Source organism: Mustela lutreola, chromosome 1 (genome assembly GCF_030435805.1).
Source record: "Mustela lutreola isolate mMusLut2 chromosome 1, mMusLut2.pri, whole genome shotgun sequence".
Lineage (NCBI taxonomy): Eukaryota > Metazoa > Chordata > Mammalia > Carnivora > Mustelidae > Mustela > Mustela lutreola.
Genome location: NC_081290.1, coordinates 147,976,589 through 148,002,532, shown reverse-complemented (window position 1 = coordinate 148,002,532; position 25,944 = coordinate 147,976,589). Strand labels below are relative to the sequence as shown.

Genomic DNA, 25,944 nt, shown 5'->3' with positions numbered 1-25,944 from the left:
ACTCAGGCTCCCCTCTGAGTAAAAATTCTTTATTCAAATGACTTTTTTCTTAGAAATACTTATATTCCAAGAATATGTAAATATTAGTTTCCAGTTTATTTATTTTGAATGTAAATTTACTTTGATAACTTATTTTATTAAAGTATAAATAACATACAGTGTTATATTAATTTCAGGTGTACAGTATAATGATTCAGCAATTCTATACATTTCTCAGTCCTCACAATAAGTCTTCTCTTTTTTTTTATTTTAATTTTTTTTAAGATTTTATTTATTTATTTGAGAGAGAGAGAAAGCAGGAGGGGGAGAAGGTCAGAGGGAGAAGCAGACTCCCCATGGAGCTAAGAGCCCGATGTGGTACTCGATCCTGGGACTCCAGGATCATGACCTGAGCTGAAGGCAGTCACTTAACCAACTGAGCTACCCAGCCACCCCTAATTTTTATTTTTAAGTAATCTCTACACCTAACGTGGGGCTCAAACCCACAACCCCAAGATCAAGAGTCACACCTTCCAAATGCAAACTTGTGTAGCCACTCTAGGAAACAGTATGGAGGTTCCTCAAAAAGTTAAAAATAGAGCTACCCTATGACCCAGCAATCACACTACTGAGTATTTACCTTAAGATACAAATGTAGGGATCCGAAGGCACATGTGCATCTGAATGTTTATAGCAGCAATGTCCACAATAGCCAAACTATGGAAAGAACCTAAATATCCATCAACAGATGAATGGATAAAGATATTGTGGGGTGGGGTGCCTGGGAGGCTCAGTGGGTTAAAGCCTCTGCCTTTGCCTCAGGTCACGATCCCAGGGTCCTGATCGAGCCCTGAATCAGGCTCTCTGCGCTCGCGCTCTCTCTCTCTCTCTCTCTCTCTGCCTGCCTCTCTGTCTACTTGTGATCTGTTTGTCAAGTAAATAAATTTAAAAAATAAAATAAAATATCTTAAAAAAAAAAAGATGTGGGTTATATATAATGGAATACTAAGTAGCCATCAAAAAATGAAATCTTGCCATTTGCAACTATGTGGATGGAACTAGAGGGTATTATGCAAAGCAAAATAAGTCAATCAGAGAAAGACAATTATTATATGATCTCTCTGATATGAGATATTTGAGGTAGGGGGGTGGAGGTTATGGGGGGGGTAGGGAGGGAAAAAAATGCAACAAGATGGGACCGGGGAGGAAGACAAACCAAAAGAGACTCTTAATCTCAGAAAACAAGCTGAGGTTACTGGGGGGTCAGGGTGGGAGAGATAGGGTGGCTTGGTTTTGGACACTGGGGAGGGTATGTGCTATGGTGAGTGCTGTGAACTGTGTAAGACTGATGATTCACAGACCTGTACCCTGAAGTAAATAATACATTATATGTTAATAAGAAAAAAAAAAGAGTCCCACCTTCCACCAACTGAGCCATCCAGGTGCCCCACAATAAGTCTACTCGCAATCCCCTTTATCTGTTTCGCCCATTGTCCTACCCACCTACCCTTCAGGAACTACCAGTTTGTTCTCCGTATTTAAGAGTCTGTTTATTTTTTTGTTTTGTTTCTTAAATTTCACATGAGTGAAATCATGTGATATTTGTCTTTCTCTATCAGATTTATTTCACTTAGTCTTATACCTTCTAGGTCCACCCATGTTGTTGCAAATGGCAAGATCTCATTCTTTTTTATGACTAATATTTCATCGTGTGTGTGTGTGTGTGTGTGTGTGTATACCACATCTTCCTTATCTATTTATCTACTGATGGACATTTGTGTTGCTTCCACATATTGCCTCTGGTAAATAATGCTGCAGTGAATGCAGGGGTGCATATATCTTTTCGTACTAGTGTTTTTGCTTTCTTTGGGTAAGTTACCCAGTAGTGGAGTAACTGGATTATATGGTAATTCTATTCTTAATTTTTTGAAAAAGTAATTAATTAAAACACTGTTTTCCATAGTGCCCAATTCACGTTCTCTCCAACAGTGCAGAAGGGTTCCTTTTCCTCCAACAGCCTTCCTAACGCTTCTTATTTCATGTCTTTTTTATTCTAGCCATTCTGACAGGCATTACGTGATTATCTCACAACAGAAACATGAAAAGATACTCAACTAATCATCAGAGAAATACAAACAAAACCACAATGAGATACAGGTCTCCACTTTAAATAATCCATTAAGTGATACAGAGAAAAATCACTTCTCCCAAGTTGCCAAAAGTTCCATTTACATGACATAGAAGATGTCAGAAAAATGGTTCCAAAGCATAGAAGTGAATAAACGACCCATTCTAAACCTCAAATTTTACTTCTTTTGTTATCCTGGTAAATCTATGCAGACATGAAAAAAAAAATCTCCAGTAGTGAGCAATATGTAAAACAGTTTACATAGTGCAGTTACAGACACTGAACATGGTTATATCCGCTATTGGAAACCTCACCCAGGAACTCAACATACCATCTCCTTGACACCTTTTAGATCTGTTGTTTCCTAATCTCAACACAGCACATGATACTCATTAAATAAGAGTGAAATCCCTAGAAAGTAAAATTCAGAAAGGCCTGAGACTTAAATGCTCAATTAGCAATTTACTGAATGAATAAGTGCAGTCCTAAGCCAAAGTAGTCACCTTCTACAAGCTAAGGAAAGACTAGGATGAGACAAGGAAACCTGTGACTATCACTAGAAGCTGAATATCCTGTCGCTGTCAAACGTTCCAAAACGTCAAACTGGACCAAAAAAAAAAAAAAAAAAAAAAAAAAAATATATATATATATATATATATATATATATATATGTATAGAAAGGAAGGAAGGAAGGAAGGGAGGGAGGAAGGGAGAAAGAGAGAAAGAGAGAAGGAAGGAAGGGAGGGAGGGACTCATCTCACTGGAACAGAATTCAACTGCCCGACGTGGTACTGGACGCCACCAAGTGGATAAAACACGGAGCTCGGAAAGCCTGGGTTCCTGGCCACACACTTAAGAATGGGCTGAGGCCAAGGAGAGATCGCCATCACCAGCAGTATTTGGGCCAGATTCTACTGGTCCCGCTTGACACCTCTGTTATGAAAATGCTAGAATGGGCAATGGCTTTCCAGCGGCCTCGAGATCGGGAGGGAAAAAGGGGGATTGAAAACTGGGATAAGAACGCGTCTGCTTGCGCTAGAACCAGTCTCCACATGGTGGGGGGTGAGAGGAGTCCACGCACTTACAGCTTACAGACCCGGCTTGCAGCAACACAACTTTTTCGGATGCCCAGCAGCTCCGTGCCACTCCCACTCAGGACAGCCCGGCTTTCCCGACGACGTTAAGTTGGAGTCGCAGCTCAATGACGTCAGTTCTCGCCGGCCGGACCAAGTCCCGGGCTCCGCCAGTCGCTCTCTGTCGCGCGCGCGCACTACGTTCCTAAAGCATGCGCGAGGCGGTGGCTAAGGACCGCCATTTTGGCCGGTGGCCGTAGGAACGTGCCGTATGAGGGAGAAGTGAGAGGAAGAACTGATTTGGCCTCTGAGCTCCCCTCTGCGAGGGGATCGTTTTCTCCAGGTACGTGAGTAGCCCGGGAGGGTTTGTCTGTTGACTGCGGCGTGACACGGTTTAAAGACTATAGGGACATTCTCTGAGAGCCTTTGGCGAGGCCTCTGGTGTCGGCGGCGGCGAACGCTGCGGCGCGCGGCAGCCGGCTGGGAAGGGACAGCTGGAACCACCAGAGCGGGGGCACGGCCGAGGGCTTGGAGGCACGTCACTCCTCACCTCCAGCTGACCTGGACCTCGGCCACTGTTGCTGGCCACCCGCTCAGGGGCTACCAGAATGGACTTAGATGCCATCTCAGAGATCCAGATACGACCGTCTCCACTCCCCCTTGACTACACTCTTGCCCGAAAGCTGAACCTTCCAGAGAAGGCAACTTCAGAACTTAAAACATCCCTTTTTTCCCCCATCCTTACCCTGACACAGTAAAATGGATAAATTGTCACACGTGTCTATTTGATTCTAGGAAGTCGTAGCCTTTTTTTCTACGGCTGCTTTGGTAATTATGGAATGAGTCATGGCATTTTGCCGCCATGGAGTCGAATCCTCCGTTCCCGGTCTTTATAGCAATAATGGGCAGTTGTCGCTCTGCTTTTCTCTTAGAGTAACGTGTATTCGGTTATCCCAAGTAACCTCCCGGTTCAGCGTCTGTATCTTTTTTAGTGCGCTTTTAAAGCACTTGGCACTTTCTTCTTGGTGACTTGTGTTCCCTGTTTTTATACAAACTGCAGGAGATCAGGAGCGCGAAGGCGCCTGCTTTATTAGACATGATGGCTAAAGCCAACTCCCACATCCCATAAAATACGAAAACCTATTTTCTCCCTCCCTCTTTTTTTTTTTTTTTTTTTTTTTGTAGTAAAGTCCATAAGAGTGAGAAATAACTGTCAAAAACATGGGGAGGAGTGTGGGAGGGGTTATGCTGGGGGGTTTTTGTTGTTGTTTTACCCTCTCTCCCACAGGGACTGCTAGCTAGGCATTTATGATAGTGGTAGTTGTGTTGCATTTATCAGTACATTTGTCTCATATACTGAAAATATTCGTACCGTATCAGCTACCTGACAGTAATGTTTCGTCAGTGTTAACCAAGGGTTCTGACCTGTATTTGTACCAAAAGGGTATTTTTTTTTTCGTGTTTAAAATCTTGTTATGCCCCTCAAAAACATTTTAAGAACATTTAATAAATTTCTGAAAGAGTAAAAAAGTATTAATTGGGTGTCCCTTCTTAGAAACCTGTTCAGTTTAAGACTCTGAAATCAAGAATTGTACACCACTCCCAACTTACATGTTTTATAAGACTAATAACTTAGAGTAACCATGGGCTGGAATATTTTATGTGATACCAGGCGTCATTTGTGCACAGCAGTCTTTTAAATGCTTTCACATGATGTTATGATAATTTTGGTCTTAGACCAAAAATGCTTTCCATAATGCCTCTCACTTCCTTTTTTTCCTCCCAACTGGAAGAATGACAGTGAGGGTCATTATTTGAGTACCTGTTTTGAGCAGTTTGTTTTCAGATCTGAAATATCTTCAAGTTTCTCTTGTCTCCAGCAGTCTGTTACTACCCCCACCCCTGCGGCTTCACTGTGCTGTATGTCACTGAAAAAGAAAGTAGGGATCCCTCCTCCCCAGTTCTTGAAAATAATATACAAATTTAGTCATTATTGTTGACACAAGTAAGAGTTCTACAAAGAATTTATATTCCTTAGTCTTAAATGGATTATAATTTATCTCTGTTTCTTATACAAATCAGCTTATTAATCATCTCTGGTATGTTTTTATTTTTCTATACATCATCACTTTCAGTCACTTGGTTTTTAAAATGGTTTGAAATAACAGATGAAACACTTTAGTAGTTTGGCAGAAATAAAGTTTAGCATCAGCAATTGTGTGATAAAAGTTTTGTGTGATAAAAGTTCCTGTAGAAGGAACTTCATGACATTCATTCACCAGGTAATTTGTATGGTGTCCAGCTTTATTTTAATAACTAAAAACTCTTCAGTTAGGGATCACTTAGAGTGAAAGCTTTTTTGTAGCAATTCAAAAGTCATTTAATTTCTTTCTCTTCTAGTCATTATGAAAACTGGACCAGTTTTTACAGGTTTTAAGGGGGTAGGGTGGATCTTTTAGTTACCGTAATTCTCTTTATTACATAAATACTTAGTCTCCTCTTGGGTAATTTCTTTTCCAGTATATACTTTAGTGGATAACTGTCACTATGAAATATTGACAATATTTCTGATTCAGTTTAACCTATCAGAAATTATTTACTATATCCAAATTCATTTTCTCGTTTATTCAACAGAAATATTTGAGCTTTTATGATGTGCTGGGCACTGGTTTGGCCATTGGGCTGAACATACAAGAAATCCTTGCCCTCTTGAGTATCTTTTAGTTGGGGTGGGAAAAATATTGTGTAGAGAGGAGGAGTATATAAATACATGTATATACCCACAATAAATATGTACATAAACCATGTGTACCCGTATATATGAAATACATACTGTGTGGTATAGTAGAAAGCGCTAAAGAAGTAAATCAGGGAAGAAAAAACAATCATTAGGGTATATTTTTTGGTAGTACAGTTAGAAAATAAACATTAATATAGTTAGAAATAAACTATAGTTTATACTATATTATACTATACTCTATACTATACTATTCTATACTATACCTATATTATAGGTATTGTAGTTAGAAATAAACATTAAAGACTTGAAGTAGTGAGTCTTGTAACTCACTAGGGGGAATAGCATTAGAAGCAGAGGGAATAGAAAATGTTAGAGCCCTGAAGCAAGAACATGTCTGATGTGTGCTAAGAACAGCAGGGAGCCAGTGTGGCTGCAGCAGAATGAACAAGAGCTAGAGTAGGTGGAGATGACATCAGGAGGTAATAGAGGCTGATCAGTACCTCATTAGTTATTTTAAGGACTTTGGCTTTTATTCAGAATGAGTAGGGAAGCCACTGCAGGTATTGAGAGGAGTGACATGATCGAAGTGACATGATCTGACTTATACTTGAGAGCTTGTTTGGAGGTTCTGGCAGGGGAGCGCAGCTACTTGTATACCCTTGACCGAAGAACGGTCCTCTCCTCTATCGGGGAAGGTCGACCTCTTCGACCGAGCGCGCAGCTTCGGGTGGGACGCACATGGAGCGGTGAGGGAGGAAGGGGACACCCACCTAGCCAGCCAGATCATCCGAATCAACCCTGGCGATCAGTGGGGTTATAGATGTCACAGCCAGATCGCCCTCACATCCAGATCTGACTTTTACTTAAAAAGGATCCATCCTGGCTTGTGTAGTGAGAAGGAACCATCAAGAGTTGAAGTAGAAGGAGGTAAGAGTAAAGCAGAAAGACCTGATAGGAAGCTATTAGAGTAATGCATATGAGAAATAGTAGTGGCTTAGACCACAGTGATGGGAAGTGGTCAGATTCATGAAGGTAAATTGAACAGAATTTGCTATTGTGGCATGTAAAAGATAACTTCAAGAATTTTGGCTAGAGTAAATGGAAGACTGGAGTTGTCATTTAACAGAATGGGCAAGACTGCTAGAGAAGCAAATTTTGGTGAGGACTTAAGGACTTTAATTTGGGAGATGCATGTTAGACCTTCAGGAAGAGATGTTGGGTAGTCAGGTAAATGGGTATGTAATTTTAGGGTTAGGAGAGGTATCCTGGCTAGAGATAGAAATTGAGGAGTTAACAGCATATAAATAGTATTTAAAGCCATGAGATCAGAATAGAATACCTTAAAGAATGAATAGAGATTGAAAAATGTGACTATTAGCGCACCTCTCAACTTTCAGTAGCCTAGAAGGTAAGGAAAAATGACCAAGAAAATAGGAGGAAAATCAGATTAGTGCTGTGTCCCAGAACCAAGTTAAGAAAGATTTTCTATCTTTAGGAAAACGTCATAAATTGTGTCAGATGCAGTAAGTGTTAAACTAAGTTAAGAACCATTAATTAGCTATTTGTTTTACCTGTATGTAGAGTAGCGATGACCTGATAAGGTGTTTTGATAGAATAATGGGCATTAAAGTCTGAAATGGAGTCCAGAAAAAATACATAGGAATTTGGAGCACTGACTATAGGCAACTCTTTGAAGTAGTCTTGATATAAAAGGAAGGAGAAGTAAAGAAATGGGAAAAGATAGAGTCAGATAATAGAATGTTTGAGTGCTAATAGGAACGAGTCAGTGGAAAGAGTAATTTATGATGTTGAAGACGGGAGAGAATTGTTAGAATATTCCCCTTAGCAAGTGTGCAAGTAGACTTCACTGTCCACCAAATACATATAATGTGATTGCTGTTTGGCATAAGGGCTCCCTAGTCAGCAGGCTTGACTTTTTGTCTACCCATTTTCAGCTTTATGTGTGCAGATGAAGAGTGGTATGTAACCAGGATTGTAGTAAGGGTATAAATGACTGAGAGGGATATTTAGCCAAGTTCAGAGGGACATGAAGATACAAAAGCTGAGGGATAGTGAAAATGTGATAGAATCAAAAGATACAGTAAGTGTAAGGAATGGGGGAGTTCAAAGGGTTGTTGGACTGTTGGGTACAACTGAAAAGATAGGGAGTGGTGGTTGAAAAATGGGGTATTTGAAATGGAGGTTATAGAAGGATTGCAGTTATTGGTAATAACAAGGTCAAGGATTTCACCAAAGGAATGAGAAGGTTGAGGGAGGGTAAAAGAAAGTTCACTGGAGGAGAGAGGTTACTGATAAGAAGACAAGCTATTAATACAAAGATCATCTATGAACATGCTGAAATCAAAAATTATGACAGGAGCAGTAAAAGAGAGTGGAAAATGGCCCAGAGTAGTCCTTAAATGGAAGGGAGAGATTTGATGGTCAGTGAATGACTAAAGTAGTTTGATGATACGAGAAGCAAAAGCTGACTTTGTAGGGAGGAGAGAAATAGAAGATAGTCTGGGAGCAGCGTTGAGGAACATGCTGTTTTATCCCTCTTTAAGCCTAATGTTATTACAGCATGTGAGAAAGGTCTACAAAGGGAAGCAGTCAGTCAAAAAAAAAAAGAAAGAAAGAAAGAAAAGAAATCAGAATTATCACAGCCCTTGACAGAAAAAGCCAACAGACTAACTACCAAAAGGTAGTCTTTTGGCTTCAGGGTCTACCATTAATTACATCCTGGAATAACCTGGAATTTCAAGATAGTTTTTGAAATTACTTATTTGAATCACTACGCTAAGAAATCTGATGTCTGTCACAAAGCCCAGTATTGTAGAAGATTTTTAAGTTCATTTTGACCTTAGTTGCATAATTGATGGCACTGTGAATTATCAAGATTTATAAAAGCTTTAAAAGTGAGTGCAGTCTATACTTATGGTTCCTTCGTCCTCTTTTCCTTTTAATGTTGTTAGCATAAAATTCACCATGGCCATATTACAAATTCCCAGAGAAATGCAGTTTTATTTTTTCCCCTTGATGAACATCATGGTCACAGCCTTAATAATAACTTCCATTAGTAGCATCATTAATAATCAAATAAGACATGAAGTAATACTTAATTTGAGGGAGGGAATAAACATCTTTATTATGTATTTTTCACATCAGCTCCTATTCTGTTTTATTGGACTATATCAGACACTAGTATCAGTATTAATTACGGAGACATTATATCATTTTTGTCCATCTATCAAGTATAGTTTCCCCATCCCCTTTGTTCTTTATCCTTTTCCTAGCTTTTTTTTTTTTTTTTTTTTTTTTTTTTGCATACAAGCTTTCCCGTTTAGTTTGTCTGTTTTGTTTTATTTTTCTTTGAAATTGGATTGAATATAAATTTAGGAAAGGTTGAAATCTCTGGTATTGATTATTCTATATTATAAAAACTGAGAGTATGTCATTCTATTTATTCAGGTCTTTTATGTTTCTCAGTTATGGTTTGAAAGTTTCCTCACATGTATATATTTTTGTTAACTTGATTCCTAGATCTTTTCTTTTTTGTGACCATTGAAAATAGTGTTTTTTCTTTTTTTATATAAATCTTCTGATTAGTAGTATATATGTAAGATATTGTTTTCTCAGCCCTACAAAATGACTTTATTGCTTTTACTAGTTTTTTTAGTAGTTCCAGAGAGTTATATCTGAATATAGTGATAAATTATGTTCTCCTCTCTAACTTCTATGCCTGTGATTCAATTCTCTTAACTAATTGCATTGACTGTGCATAATTTTGTTAATTTTTCTTTAATAGAAGAGCTGGATATTCTTACTTTCTTAGAATTATGGCGGATAAATTAACAAGAATTGCTATTGTCAACCATGACAAATGTAAGCCTAAGAAATGTCGGCAGGAGTGCAAAAAGAGTTGCCCTGTGGTTCGAATGGGTAAGCTGTTTAAAGATAAAAGAAGGTTTTAAAAGAAATAAATTGGCTTCATAGTTCTCTAGGCATGTACTTTTTTTCCTATTAGTTTCTTTAAAGTATAGAGATAAGACCAGATTTCTTTTTTTCAAGGCTTTATTTATTTATTTGACAGACAGAGATTACAAGTAGGCAGAGAGAAAGAGAGAAGGAAGCAGGCTCTCCGAGGAACAGAGAGCACGATGTGGGGCTCGATCCCAGGACCCTGGGATTATGACCTGAGCCGAAGGCAGAGGCTTTAACCCACTGAGCTACCCAAGCGCCCCGAGATAAGACCAGATTTTACTCTTAATTTTTCTTACTGTTTTGTGACTAAATGATCCTGTTTTGTTAATGGTAGAATAATGTGTTATTATCAATATTTTTTAAAGTTAATTTTGGCTATAAAATCAGTTACTGAGATTCTTGCTGTTCTAGAAAAGTTCTATCATTACTCTAAGTCATGGAGAAAGGAATACCAAAATACTTGTTTTTGATAGTATTCTCATTTTAAAAAGCAAGAATGAGCAGCTATATTTTCAAGATTAAATAAATTTAAAAATAGTCCAGAAGTATTGGTAGTCTTTAAGGGTTATGTTAAGGTAATTGTTACTTTTACTGTATTAGTGAGGTACAAGCTTTTTGAATCTTAAAAGAAACTTTAGATGCCATCCATTATATTCTACCATGCTGTTTAGAAATTCCATTATTAATATCCTTAATGTCAAGTTTAATTTCGTGTGTATGTTGGATGACTACATACCTTTTTGGAATTTCACTGATTTAGCTATGTATTATATGCCTTTTTCTGCAATACCATTTCCAAGGCATATTTTGTGAATTAGATATTCAGGTCAGACAGCTTAAAAATAAAACTGTTGGGGGGAGCACCTATCTGGCTCAGTCAGAAGAGCATGCAGTGCTTGATCTTGGGGTCATAGGTTTGAGCCCCACCATGAGAGTAGAGACTACCTAAATAAATAAACTTAAAAAAAAAAATAAAGCTTTCAGGATCTGCCGTAGTTCTAAATTTTCTTCCCCAATAGTAATATATACTAATTATTTTATAATTAATCCCTGCAAAGCACTGGGTTTTGTTTTTGTTTTTAGATTTTATTTATTTATTTGAGAGAGAAAGACACAGTGAGAAAGGGAACACAAGCAGGGGGAGTGGGAGAGGGAGAATCAGACTTCCCGCCAAGTAAGGAGCCTGACATGGGGCTTGATCCCAGCACCCTGGGATCATGACCTGAGCTGAAGGCAGATGCCCGACAACTGAGCCACCCAGGCGCCCCAGCACTGGTTTTTAGGATATTGTCTCAATTGTATTTCTTTGTGTGGCCTCTGTTTTTGAAAATCTGCTTCTCTATGGAGCTTTGGAACCAGAATTACCTAAGTAACAATGTTAAGAAAATTAGAATGACAGGGAAAATAACCAAACTCTATTTTTCTTTTGCCAGGAAAATTATGCATAGAGGTTACACCCCAGAGCAAAATAGCATGGATTTCTGAAACCCTTTGTATTGGTTGTGGTATTTGTATTAAGGTAAGTGATATTTTATTTTTGGGATCAAATTTGGAACCTGAGTAGTCAGAAAATTCTAAATACATTATAGCTATTTTTAAAGAGGCAAAATATAAAGCAATGAATTAAAAATGTAAATTTAAGAAAATTATCAATAATCTAATATTTAATATTGTTGCTTTTGAATTAATTAAACCACCCTATGTAAAAGTTATCCTTGCCTTACTCAACTTTGGAAAGCCATTTCCAACCAAAATTAATTTCTTTTTTTCACCCCTTTTTTCCCTCACCTTTTTATGAGAAGGACATTCTTTCCCATGTCTTTACAAGTACTTCTTGGAAATGTAAACACAAAAAGCGTGAGTCATGTTATATATAATTCTTTCAGGTCTGTATTTAATTTTAAATCACACCTTTTAAACAGAAATGCATACAGCCAAAATTGTTTTAATTTAACCTAATTCCGGGGCGCCTGGGTGGCTCAGTGGGTTAAAGCCTCTGCCTTCGGCTCAGGTCATGATCCCAGGGTCCTGGGATCAAGCCCCACATCGGGCTCTCTGCTCAGCGGGGAGCCTGCTTCCTCCTCTCTCTGTCTCTCTGCTTACCGTAATCTCTGTCTGTCAAATAAATAAATAAAATCTTTTAAAAAAAAAATTTAACCTAATTCCTTAGTGCTTCTGCTATATTATCCATTCTTCTGTTGGAGTTACCACAATAGTGTTATTTTTCAGAATACCTCAGTTTTTGTTGCATTGAATAGTTTGGTTAGAGTTTATAACTTTAAAATGGTAGATTTCCAAATTCAGCTCATAAACAATATTTAATAACCAGTACATTAAATTCTTAATTTACGTATTTTTCCTTGTAGATAATATTTTTAGAAAGGGACATTACCAGAGTATGGGTACCACCCTGTTAACTGAGTCTGTAAGGCTTATGTTTCACATTGGTTTCTGATTCCTTAGTTAAGTATCCAGAAAGATTTCCTTGGTATCTAAAAATTTTTTCCCTTGTTTTGAAAGTGTAATCAGGAAACATTCCTGCCAGCAAACATTTACTAATTTCTAATTATATGCCTGTCAGTGTTGTGGGTGCTGGAGATTTGATTTTGAACAATATATTATCTTCTCTCTTTTCTTCTTCACTGCTGTAGAAAAATGAGATTCCAAAATTTGGGGTATACTTCAGTGGCTGAAAAGATACCCATGTGATGAATCTGGGGGTAGGAGTTAATACCCTCTGAACACTAAGATTTGTACAAAATGTACCGCACAGATAATCAGTATGGATTTTTTTTTCTTGTAGATTTAAAGAAGCTTAGATTCCTTTGCAGCCTATACACATTTTTTGTACATTGATAGAATAATAGGAAATTTCTGTAAATGGAGGTAACTTCATTGGCAGAAAACTATCTTGTGTAAAGAATTAATAGAATACAGGAGTTTTGTTTTTGTTTTTTAATTCTCTGTGTTCTTACAACATGGGAATTCACTGAAATCTTTACCTTTAGAGACTTTTTAATTGATTGTCTCAGGTCTTTGAACAGTTCTGCTAAACAGATCTCTAATCTAGGGTTATACTCTTTGGATGTGCCTTTATAAATTTCTGAGAAATTTTTCTAGTCACATTTATGCTCTTAAATAACCTTCCAGTTCTTGCCATTCTTGTTCCTTGGACATTTATCTGATTGATAATCAGTTGTTTTTTGAGTTAAGTAATGAATTAATTTTTTTAATGTGAATTTACTCAATTGGAATACAGAATATCAATTTCACAGGAGATTATTAAAAACTGTGATGAAAAGACATTAATCCTTGCTCTGTGCAAATATTACTCTAGCTGTTGATGGTATATAAATAGACCCCAAAAAAGTGCAGTCCATAAAGTACTAACCGTAAAACTAAACCTTTTTTTTTTTTTTTTAAGATTTTATTTATTTATTTGACAGACAGAGATCACAAGTAGGCAGAGAGGCAGGCAGAGAGAGAGGAGGAAGCAGGCTTCCTGCTGAGCAGAGAGCCCGATGTGAGGCTCGATCCTGAGATCAAGACCTGAGCCGAAGGCAGAGGCTTAACCCACTGAGCCACCCAGGTGCCCCACCGTAAAACTAAACCTTAACCAAAAGACCTTAAGGGACTCTACAAAGTAGGGGAAGAAAGCATACAAAAACAGGAAGAAGGAAGTAGTGATAAGTCATCTGTCATAACTGCATATGGAATGATATACTCAGTAACCATGGTTTATCTTGCCTCTTAGCAAGATAATGTTAAAAAAGAGAAAATAAAACCCTCAATTTTTGTAAGGTTTTTTAATAAGTATTAAAAACATATTAAAGTCTGAAAATATGCTAGTCACTAAGAAGAAAATATTTTATTGTGATTCTTGCCTTCAAGGAACTGAACTTTTATTGTTAAAGTAAATAAGAAAAGAAAGTGAAGCAATATGATATCTTTGTGAAATTCCCAAATTTGGGTGGGTTTTTTTGTTAAGTTTATTATTTTTTTTAATACCTATACCGAGTGTGGGGCTTGAACTCAAGACCCCAAGATCAAGAGTCACATGCTCTCCCAGCTGAACCAGCAGGCACCCCATAATTACCACATTTGGAAGATTGCTTATAAAAAAATTCTTAATATATCCGTTTTAGTCATAAATATATGTATGTATGTATGTATGTATTTTTTCTTTAAAGATGTATTCAGTTATTTTAGAGCACATGCGTGGTGGGGAGAGCAGAGGAAGAAAATCTCAAGCAGACTCCCCACTTAGTGCAGAACCTGACATGGGGCTCTGAACCGCAACTCTGAGATCATGACCTGAGCTAAAATCAAGAGTCAGATGCTTAACCAACTGAGCCATCCAGGCGCTCCAGTCATATGGTATACTTCTAAAAATTAACACAAAATTCTTTACTTTAAATAACAGAAATGCCCCTTTGGCGCCTTATCAATTGTCAATTTACCAAGCAACTTGGAAAAAGAAACAACACATCGATATTGTGCCAATGCCTTCAAACTTCACAGGTATGTCTTCAAGTCAACATATCTCTTTACTTCGGTCAAAAATAAAATACATTTGGAATTTTCAGTGAAGTATAAAAATGGGAAAAGGTATTAACCATCCACTAAAGAGAAATGCAAAACTATAACTCATATAGAATCAAACTGTCTATGTCAGTAGTTCATTCTGGCTAACATTAGAATTACCTGGGATTTTTTTTTTTTTTAAACTAATACCTTGGTTTCAGCCCAGTTGAATTACAATTACATCATATCTCCAGTTACAGAATCTAGACCTCAGTAAGTTGTAAAATCTCCGAGGGAATTCAGATATACAAGTGAGGTTGAGAATCACTTATTAATAATACCCTTATCCCCAAAATAACTTTTAAGGCAACTTGTTCTCTATTTATCCATTAATTTCACATACAGAGGATATTACTCTGAACTTGGACATATATTGTTAAATCACAGGAGTTCTTTGAGGCTTTTAATCTGCTAAACACTGATATTTTGAATCTGGGAGTCTAGATTTACTAATAAAAAGGTATTTCTCAACCTGCCAGCTTTAAAGAGCCTACTGCAACAGGGAGAATGAAGTGGAATATTTCTGGTTGATGTGGCACTTTTCTCCTTGTAAGTAAATGGCAGGCCAAAAAAAAAAAAGACGACAATGTGAGGTTGCACCTGCTATGTAATTTTGTACCAAAGCATTTGGTTATACCTTAAAACTCAGCCTTATATGTAAAGGAGAATTACTTTAGAGTGGACTTGAATGAAAACTGAAAAATAAAATTTGGAATAATATTGGTCATGGATGTATTTCTAACAATTAACGGTTTAAGTTAATCTTGGCTGTTTTTTTTTTTTTTTCTAATAGCCAATAATATCTGGCATACATCTCTTAGCTTATTAATGGATGTGTGTGGAGTGCATGTGCATTAAAATACATAATCCTAATATGTATTTTTTTCTACCTAAGTCCAAGTTGTTTTATTATTTTCTTACATACTTACAACAGGTTGCCTATCCCTCGTCCAGGTGAAGTTTTGGGATTAGTTGGAACTAATGGAATTGGAAAGTCAACTGCTTTAAAAATTTTAGCAGGAAAGCAAAAGCCAAACCTTGGAAAGTATGATGTATGTATACCACCTTATGAAAATGAGTACGTAGGTCAGTTTTTTGAGACTTTGAAGGAGAGTATATATTTTTTTAAATGTTATTTTCAACATTATTAATTAATGCTGAGAAACTATATATGGATAAAATATGTATATGGATGAAACTCCTTTTTAATTAAGATCTGTTAATGCTACTTAATTGACAAATCTGAGTTTCCTTAAACTCTTAGCCATCTAAACTTAAGATGCCTGAGGGTTCTCTTTGAATATAGAGCTGATCCTTGAACAATGCAGGTGTTAACGTGTGTTGACCCCCACACAAAGATTCAAAAGTCTGTATTTAACTTTTGACTTCCCAAAAACTTAACTATTAAGAGCCTGCTGTCAACCAGAAGCCTTAGCAAGAACAATTAATTACTTATTTCACATATGTATTATTATTGTATCCTTATGGTAAAGTCTGCTAGAGAAAAGATGTTATTGAGTAAATCATAAGGAAGAGAAGAAACATTTACAGTACTTTACTGTAATTATCAAAAAAATTCACACATATTGTTCAGAAGTCAACTGTAAAGTCATCCTTTTTGCATTATTGTGTATTACTAAATTCAGATAATTATATTTCTAGGATCCCCCTGATTGGCAAGAAATTTTGACTTACTTCCGTGGATCTGAATTGCAAAATTACTTTACCAAGATTCTAGAAGATGACTTAAAAGCCATTATCAAACCTCAGTATGTAGACCAGATACCCAAGGCTGCAAAGGTCAGTTACTTTTAGAGGAATTTATGTATTATGCATATTTGTAGACGTATCAAAAATGTCTTAGACTAAACTTGTTTTACTTAGTAACTCATTTGAATATTGAAGAAAAATAGTTAACTATTTCCGGTATATTGTGACAGGGGACAGTGGGGTCTATTTTGGACCGAAAGGATGAAACAAAGACACAAGCAATTGTATGTCAGCAGCTTGGTAAGTGTTTATTTTGTGTATATGTTTTAATAGGCCCTGAACTTACCTCATAAAGACAGATATCTTTTATATGGATTGCTGAAATTAATGGGAAAATTTTTTAGTAATTTTCATATTTACATTCTGTGTTAACGCAGTTTACAACTGAGACATCATTCACACCCAGAATGATGTATAGTATACGTTTTGCCAAGAAGAGGTAAAATAAAACTTCAACATTGAACACAATGCTATGTTCTTTGTAGATTTAACCCATCTAAAAGAACGAAATGTTGAAGACCTTTCAGGAGGAGAGTTGCAGAGATTTGCGTGTGCTGTCGTTTGCATACAGAAAGCTGATATGTAGGTTGCTTTATACCTTTTGTATATCTTAATCCTTATTTTAGAGTTTTTATTTGTGATACTGCTAATAAAACAGTGCTTTTGAGAGAAATTAACAGAATAGTATTTCAGGTTCTCCTTTTGAGATAGGATATTGTAACAGTTAATGCATCAGTTGCCCGCCCATTCCTGTTTTTCCCGCAAGGGGACAATAACTCATTTATTTAAGATGAGTACTTTACAACTTATGGATTGCAGCACTTTTTAAATATAACTAGTTGCTTATTATTTAAACTCTATACATGAAAGGATTTTTTTTTTTTTTTTTAATAATCTCAAGTAGAATATGAGGTCTTTTAAGTTACCCTAAAAGAGTGGAATGCCATGTGAGAGAATAAAAGGAAGACGTTTCCTTCCTACTTTCCGGTACGCCTCTTCTCCGAGATATTTTTTGCTCCCATCTTTTTCCACATTTCTGCTCTGGCATCCAATGCAGAGTCCTTCTTTTCCCCAGAGTATTCTATAATTCTCTGTGGTGCCCTGCTTTTCAAAAACTTTTACTTTTTTTTAATGCATCTGACTTCAGCTCATCAAGAGAAACCTGTCTGAATTACTTCAGACTATATCAGAATATTTTTCATGAAGAGATAATAATTTTTAAGTTATCCTAAGCACTCTCCTCAGCTTGATATGCAGCCCTGCTTTCATAATTTTTTTTCATCTTTTTACTTCTGAACAGAGTACAGAAGTTCTTACCCTTATGCAGTGGACTCCTCATTAGTGTAAGAGGGGATTGTTGTTAATCAGAAACTATATTACAGGGATTTAAAATAGCATGTAAGAGAGCATTATATTTGTCTTGCAAATTACTATATTTGCTTTTCTTTTCCATAGTTTCATGTTTGATGAACCTTCTAGTTACCTAGATGTCAAGCAGCGTTTAAAGGCTGCTATCACTATACGATCACTAATAAATCCAGATAGGTAAGTACAGATTTGATATATGTCTATATTATTTTAATTAGGGAGTTATACAGTTTTCTGAAGATCATCAGTGAGATCATCAGTGTCATATACATTTGTATGTTTTCTCTTTCAGTTATTTAGAGCTACCACTTGAAATTACCTTCTATCTAGAACAGAGGGTCTTAATGCTAGATTTATTTACTACTATGCCTGTCTCTAGGTAGCCTAGGGATACACTGAAATGGTATGAAAGTTCTGGTGTCCATGTATGTATTTCTAGGAGGCAAATCATTAGCTTTTACCAGATCCTCACATGGATTAAGTCACTCAAACACACAAAATTTAGAACATTATAAGGATCACCAGAGTAACTCTGGTTGTTTTAGGTCTTACTGAACTCCAAAGGGTTCTTAACCTGTTAAATAATCACAACACCTTTGGTTTATGGGGTATTTCTGTAAACTGCAGAATTTCTGCAGAGAGAAATGCATTCTCTCCTTTGAGCCTCATAGTAGTCTTGTGTGTTAGACTCTTAGGTGGTATTCCCATTTTGTAAATGAAGAAGTTTAATGTCAGAAATGGTAGTTATCTGTTGTAGGTTTACAGATTTACAACATGGCAAAGCTGTTGACAAAACTCACAGATCTTTTTCTGTGTAGAAAAAGAATGTATGCCTCTTTCTCTCAGTGACTGATGTAACACACAGCCAATATAAGAATGCAGGAGAAATCCCTAGGGTCAAAACCAAAGAGAGAATGAAGTTAAAGAGAAGAGACCAAGATATAGGTTTCTTGAGGAATGTTGCCTATCTGTAATAACATTAATAGCCTCTGTTGTAATTAATGTAATTAGCAACCACTCAAGAATAGGAAACAAAGCCTTGTATATTAGATTGTCACATATAAAATGCCAGGACTTTCGAAGAACTGCTTTATCGGGGCGCCTGGGTGGCTCAGTGGGTTAGCCTCTGCCTTTGGCTCAGGTCATGATCCCAGGGTCCTGGGATTGAGCCCCACATTGGGCTCTCTGCTCAGCAGGAAGCCTTCTTCCTCCTCTCTCTCTCTGCCTGCCTCTTTGCCTACTTGTAATCTCTGTCTGTCAAATAAATAAATAAAATCTTTAAAAAAAAAAAAACTGCTTTGTCAGCAAAACACAAGCACATGAAGATGTCACGGAAGCCTATCTCACTCACTGAGCTCATTGAGAGTGGAGGGGTGTCTCCCCTTCAAATATATTCATTGACCAGCAGTTCACATGGTTATGGAATTAAAATTTATATAATCAGGGGAGTTTAAATTCTTCATAGTAAGAAAGTAACATAGAAAGAGCATCCTAGAATCTTTACTCTTGTGGATACTTAGCAGAAGCAAGTATAAAACCACATTGTAGGGATGTGCCCTCAATCCTAGTCATCCAGGGTTTCTACAAGAAAAGACTTGTGATCCTAATAATAGGAAACCATCTGAAAATTAATTGGTAGACAAAACAGACAATAGGATTAGACCTTCAGGAATGTCTCAGGTGATATTCTCAAAGAAACTATAAAACAGTATTTAAAATATAAAAGGATATAAAATCACTAAAATATGGTATCACAAAAAGGAAATAGGTAAATGTTCAAAAAACTCAAACAGATTTAGAAGTTGGAAGTACAACTGTGATATTAAAAACTCACTGGACAGGGGTACCTGGGTGGCTCAGTTGTTAAGCAGCTGCCTTCAGCTCAGGCCATGATCCTAGGGTCATAGGATCAAGCCCCACATTGGGCTCCCTGCTTGACAGGAAGCCTGCTTCTCCCTCTGCTTATGTTCTGCTCTCCCTGTGTGTGTCTTTCTCTCAAATAAATAAAATCTTAAAAAAAAAAGACAACTCATTGGACAGCTCAGACAGGTTAGGAACAGCAGAAAAGATCATTAGAAACTAAAAAGTTGATCTGTGCAAGTTCAGAATGCAGCAGATTGAGAATGGGATTGAACTCTGATGTAGTTCAGAAGGGAGGTTTAGAGAATGGAATGAGAAGACTGTTTACATATATTTTAATAGGAGTCTGAAAAATTAAGCCATAGCAAGGTCATGGCTAAAGGTACAAATGATCCCCATACATACTTTGAAATGAAACTTAAAATTTATCAGTGATAAAGAGAGTGTTAGTTGTGCCAAATAGTAGCTGTAATTTATACTTTATATGTAGGCCTGGACATTATGGTAGATTCTTTGAGGAATATAAGAATATAACATGTAAGTCCTAGTATTCAAACACTTAACAATTGATAAAGAAAAGAATATACAGGGGCACCTGGGTGGCTCAGTGGGTTAAAGCTTCTACCTTCGGCTCGGGTCATGATCCCAGGGTCCTTGGATCGAGCCCCACATTGGGCTCTCTGCTCAGTGGGGAGCCTGCTTCCCTTCCTCTCTCTCTCTGCCTACCTGTGATCTCTGTCAGATAAATAAATAAAATCTTTAAAAAAGAAAAAAGAATATACAGGCAGTAAAATCAGTGATTCTCAACCCTAGCCCCTTTTTATAAAATACTTTTATGTCCCTTTATTATGAAAATCTTGAATAATACCTCTTTTCACACATAATTTTCTTTTAAATATCACATAACATCCTAACCATAATAAAAAGAACTGAAAGGAAAGTGATTTACATCCAGGTGACATATATCTTAATATGTAAATGTTCAGGGAGCAGCTGGGTGGCTCAGTCGATTAAACGTCTGACTCTTGGTTTTGGCTCAGGTCATGATCTCAGGTTCGTGGGACTGCATCAGGCTCCATGCTTAGCAGAGTCTGCTTGGGATTCTCCCCCTCTGTCCCTATCCCTGCTCATATGTGTTCTGTCTCTCAAATAAATTAATAAAATCTTAAAAAAATATGTGTTAAGGCATTTTCAGTGCTGTATTTTTAGAGGGTGCTAGCCATAATTGTAATAGGCTAACATGTCAAAACAAATTAGATTGACTAAGTGAAGAGAATGATTGAGTTAAACATTTTTTTTCACAGCTGTCTTGGATGTTATTTATAGATAAAGGGTTAAAATCATCTCTTCGTGGGACGCCTGGGTGGCTCAGTTGGTTAAGCAGCTGCCTTCGGCTCAGGTCATGATCCCAGCGTCCTGGGATCGAGTCCCATATCGGGCTCCTTGCTCCGCAGGGAGCCTGCTTCTCCGTCTGACTCTGCCTTCTACTCTGTCTGCCTGTGCTCGCTCTCGCTCGCTCTCTCTGACAAATAAATAAAATCTTTAAAAAAAAAAAAATCTCTTCGTGATAGATTCATGAAAAAAAAAATGACAAGTATATGCATCCTGAAATTCTTTGACATGTCAAGGCAAAGTCTTAATGCTATAAAAAGATTTCAGAGATCATATCCTTAAAACAAGAAATAGAGCATGGATTGGAGAAATTGGAGAAAGGACACTACTACACAGGATTTTTTAGCATTTGACCTCCGAGAACATCTTTGGTAAAATTAAAAACCAACAGGTGACCCAAAATTAATTGTAGGAATTTCACAGCTTAGATTCTCTATGCTGCAGATTTGTTTTCTTTCCAAACCCTCAGAAAATGGAGTGGCTCACTTAAATCTTTTTTACATTTTGGACCTCTCTGTAAGTTCCACTTAAAGGTAGCGATATCAGAAGCTTTGACCTAGTTTTTTTCTTTTCAATGCAAATTAAAAGCCTCTATACAATACTACGCTGCCTTAAACTGAGTTGTGAAATTTTAATGGTAAAATGTAGACAGTTATTCCAAATAACGGAACATTGCCAACATTGCCAACAAAGATACCAAACTAGGGTGAGTATTGGCTCACTTGTGTGATTTGCCCTTTTTATTGATGCTTCTTACCAGTGTGGTAGGAACGATTTCTTTCCTTTTTTTTTTTTTTTTTTTTTTTGATTTTTACTTACCTATTTATTTGACAGAGAGAAAGAGAGTACAAGCAGGGCGAGTGGGGAGTGGGAAAGGAAGTAGACTCTCCGCTGAGCTGGGAGTCAGCTGCCAGGCTCGGTCCCAGGACCCTGGGATCATGACATGAGCTGAAGGCTGACGCTTAACCAACTGAGCCACCCAGCGCCCCGAAGACATTTCCTTTTAATATTTTCTTTTCATAATTAAATTTGTCCATTTTTTTTCATTCTTTTTACCACCTGATACCTAAATTGCTATGATAGCTTCCTTTAAAAAGTCTGTGGTTCTTTCTTCTTGCCATATTAATCTAAAATGATGCTTTTTTCTTATTCTCTTATTCTACACCTATGCTGCATCTTCTAGCCATATGTTGCCATTTTAATTTTAATTGAAATTAAAAATTCATTCCCTCAGTCAAACAACACTAGAACATTTCATAACCATAGGAAGTTCTACTGGACAATTCTATTTAAGAACTGAACATTTGGGATGCCTGGGTGGCTCAGTTGGTTAAGCCGCTGCCTTTGGCTCAGGTCATGATCCCAGGGTACCAGGATCAAGTCCCTCATCGGGCTCCTTGCCCAGCAGGAAGCCTGCTTCTCTCCTCCTCTGCCTGCCCCTCTGCCTGCTTATGCACTCTCACGCTCTTTCTCGCTCGCTCTCCCTCTCTTTTTCTGACAAATAAATACATAAAATCTTAAAAAAAAAAAAAAAAAGAACTGAACATTTTCCCCCATTGCCAATTTAGCATAAATCCAAGTTCTTCGTCATTCAGTAACTTTATTAAACATCACTTTGGTACATATCACAAGACTAAAAATCATAGAGGTACTAAAATATACTATGTAGTCTCACTTCATAAAATTTAGGAACAAGTTGTAGAAATACTCAAAAATAGTAAAATCCAAATAACAGTTCAGAGTGAGAAAGTTTCAAGAGTTGCGGAAAGCTCATTTGCATATTAGGAGGTTATACAGTAGGTAGAATTGTGATGGACCTTACAGGGTTGAGTAAGATTTCAGCAGGTGAAGATTTAAACAGAAGACCATTTACGATAAGAAACAGTCCTTAGACACACAGAAATGGAAAAGTAGATTATTCCGTAAACAAAGATCCATTTTTTAGTGTGCCTAATACTAAGAAGTAGTACCTGAAGTTTTGGAAACTCTTGAAAGAAAGTCTTAGTATGTTAATTTGTTTTATTTGCAACTGAGAGCCATATCTGGGAACCTGAAAAAAATGAGGTTTGTTAAAAGTCTATAGCAATATTGATTTGAGAGCCTGAGCAAGGGTTTAGGCAGAAAAAGAAAGGAACAAAATGAATACATAATACATGAGACATTGTTGAGAAAGAGTTGACAGACTTGAGAATTTAAACAGTTTATCATTGGGAATAAAATTAGTGCTTTTTTTAAAAAACAGGAGTAATGACTCAATTAATGCAAATGTGGAAAATTTTTACTTGTGTAGGAAACAAGTTGGAATTTGAGATGTATGTAGGACATTGCTTTTTTAACATTTTAAACTAACTCAAATAGGAATAAAATGCTGCATAAAAGTGTCATGACTTTTATTTGCCTGATAGTTTGTACACTAGCAGTTCAAAAGTCACATCCTATCGCATCCCACTTACATAGGCCTGCAGTATACACCTTTTTCCTTTCCGACCTTCACTAGACTTTGTATCTAGAGAATATGCTTGGGTGTATACTTTTTTTGGTAATGTTTTGTGTCTATCCCTTGTTTTTCCCAACTAATTTGAAAATTCTCCAGTTAAGCTTTCTGTCATCCTGTTCTCTGCATCTCCTAATGCAGCTAGCATGTGGGACAGGACAACTAGAAGGGCTTAATCGGTAAGACGAATAGCATAGTCAAGAGTTTAGGCTACATCAGATTTAAGTCTATTGTAATTGTTTCGGCTTGCTAAAGTTTATTTAAAAATGTGTTCTTTATTGGCGAAACACATTTATTTCATGTATCCATAAATTGTTTCCTATTATTTTTTTTCCCCTTCCTTTTAGTTTAGGAAAATAATTTAAAACAGAAGACTGATAATGAGTCTTATTTTAAAGAAAATGTTTTAAGGCTTTACTTAATATGGTCTCTGCATTTAATTTTTTTTTAACATGTCTGTTTTCCTGACATTTATACTGTTCTAAGAATTTAAATGTAATTAAATATAATTTTAATTTCATTACATGTTATGTTACATTTAAAAATAAAAATCTATATTGATTTGCAGATATATCATTGTGGTGGAGCATGATCTAAGTGTATTAGACTATCTCTCTGACTTCATCTGCTGTTTATATGGCGTACCAAGTGCTTATGGTGTTGTCACTATGCCTTTTAGTGTAAGAGAAGGTAACTTGAAAAACTATTTCCACAATGCTGTATTCTTTAACTCTAATGCTTAGAAAATGTATTATTGTTGATATTAAGTAGTTATATGTTACTCTAATATTTATCCCAGACTTCAGTCTTAATGGAATTTAATCACTCAACAGAATGTATATATATGAGGTTGTAGCCATTAGTTATTATTCACAACATTTCATTTTGGAGAATTTTCTGTCAGGGGGTAGAAATGTTTTCTCAGTTTCACTCTTTGCAGTCTTAAAAGTTATTATATTTTGGCTTCTACAGCTTCATTGTGGTATTTGTCATCTTTATCTTCAAAAGCCCGATACCAGTAGTGAAACTCTTAAAATTTATTTAGTGCTCATCTTGTTTTCATGTTTCAAATTTATCTGTAATCTGTATCTTAAGTTTGTAAAAGGCCTAATAAGGTAGTTTAGTAAGTATTCTTAAAATAAGATAGTAAAATAGCTTCGTAAGTATAGTTTTATTTATTCTTTCTACTTTCAAGAAAGAGGGACTGTCTGGCCTCTCTTTTCCATATCTCTTCTCTACCTAATCAAGTTAGGCAAAAGTAAAAACTAACCTACTACTCAGTATCCCCTGAAACAAATGTCAGTGCATTCTCTACCTAGTATGCCTTTTTCCTTTTAATTTCTTTGCCATTTCCTTCCACTGATTTCTTCTTCCTCTTTTACTTTATATTTCATCTTTCTTAGGTGTGCCTTCAGCTGTCAGTCTAGAATAATTAGGAACACCCAAATGGACTACCTATGTCATACTTCGAAAAAATACCATATTTTACAAGAGGAATTACTCATGTAGTCTTTAGGTTGAGCAGGCTCTTTTTTTTTTTAAAGTGATCTCTTCAAAGAGATAACTTTTGAGATACCTAAGAAACTTTGGAAAAAAGGAATTTATATTATAACATGCACTTTGCATAAAAAGGTAGTGGTAGCTTTTTAGTTTATAAAAAGTACATAAAGTTTTTAGATTAAGATAAGATGAAGGAATTGCTGTCACTTATCTATGTGTACATTTGATATAAATATATGCATATGTTAAGGAAAAAGTTGTGAGATTGCCCAGTTTTCTTTCCAGTAGTCTGTCTCTTAAGACAGACTACTGGAAAGAAAACTGGGCAATCTCACAACTGATATTAAAAAGTTATTAATTTTTTATTCTGCTCAATTTAGCAAGTACTTATTGAGTACCGACTCTACACCATGGAGTAGGTCTAGAATTGTGTTGATAATGACATAAGCAGGTGGCATTCACTCTTCACAATTCTGGTTATAAATGCCATGTCTAAAAGCTATACCATTTTAGGAAATGGTTTCTGGTGAAGTTTTTGAAGTTCCCCATCTGTTAAAACAATCCAAGTAAATTTAGAACTTATTTTCTGCTTTCTGTGAATACTGAAATTGATGCCATATATATGTGTGTAAAAGCTTTCTCTGAACTGTATAACTGTAAAGGCAGTTATAGCTTGAACTGTCTTAAATTGACAAGATAGACATTGCAGTGGAAATGGAAAGGCTGGTTTGTTGATGTTTTTTTGCACAGTCACACTTTTCTGAGCCTCTGTTCCCTTATCTGATAAATTAAGTATCTGGATTAAGTGGCCACTAAGATTTCCTTCAAATTTATATTCCTATTTAATTTTTGGTTTTAATTTTTTTATCCTCACATTTATAATCTTTAGTTTTAAGATAAAAAAAAAACCACTCTGACTTTTGGCAAGATCTTTCATTCGTTCTTTCAGCAAATACTGGAATACCTGTGTTCTAGGCTGAGGCTGTAGACCCCCCTGATAATGGCTCTCAATTCTAGAGGATATGAGTAACCGCCTTAGGCTTTCTTTCAAGATCTTCCAGGCTTGAGCTACTGT

General features: G+C 36.4%; 2 protein-coding genes across 4 annotated transcripts in view; one reads left to right on the top strand and one right to left on the bottom strand.

Moving 5' to 3' along the window:
- ANAPC10 (anaphase promoting complex subunit 10) overlaps positions 1 to 3,319 on the bottom strand; it is a 104,567-nt gene extending 101,248 nt beyond the window's left edge. Inside the window, exon 1 of one of the 3 annotated variants that reach the window (XM_059176176.1) lies at positions 3,193 to 3,319. The gene's annotated coding sequence lies outside the window, so the exon portion shown is untranslated. The remainder of the gene's footprint in view (positions 1 to 3,192) is intronic. The other 2 variants (XM_059176155.1, XM_059176166.1) reach the window with 2 other exon arrangements.
- A 51-nt stretch (positions 3,320 to 3,370) lies between these two features.
- Positions 3,371 to 25,944, top strand: part of ABCE1 (ATP binding cassette subfamily E member 1) — a 33,119-nt gene continuing 10,545 nt past the window's right edge. The window contains exons 1-10 of the mRNA XM_059176141.1: positions 3,371 to 3,523; positions 9,726 to 9,859; positions 11,335 to 11,420; positions 14,325 to 14,422; positions 15,420 to 15,537; positions 16,148 to 16,285; positions 16,426 to 16,495; positions 16,741 to 16,837; positions 17,711 to 17,800; positions 23,938 to 24,059. Of these exons, the coding sequence (XP_059032124.1) occupies positions 9,757 to 9,859; positions 11,335 to 11,420; positions 14,325 to 14,422; positions 15,420 to 15,537; positions 16,148 to 16,285; positions 16,426 to 16,495; positions 16,741 to 16,837; positions 17,711 to 17,800; positions 23,938 to 24,059 (922 nt within the window). The 5' untranslated portion in view covers positions 3,371 to 3,523; positions 9,726 to 9,756. The remainder of the gene's footprint in view (positions 3,524 to 9,725; positions 9,860 to 11,334; positions 11,421 to 14,324; positions 14,423 to 15,419; positions 15,538 to 16,147; positions 16,286 to 16,425; positions 16,496 to 16,740; positions 16,838 to 17,710; positions 17,801 to 23,937; positions 24,060 to 25,944) is intronic.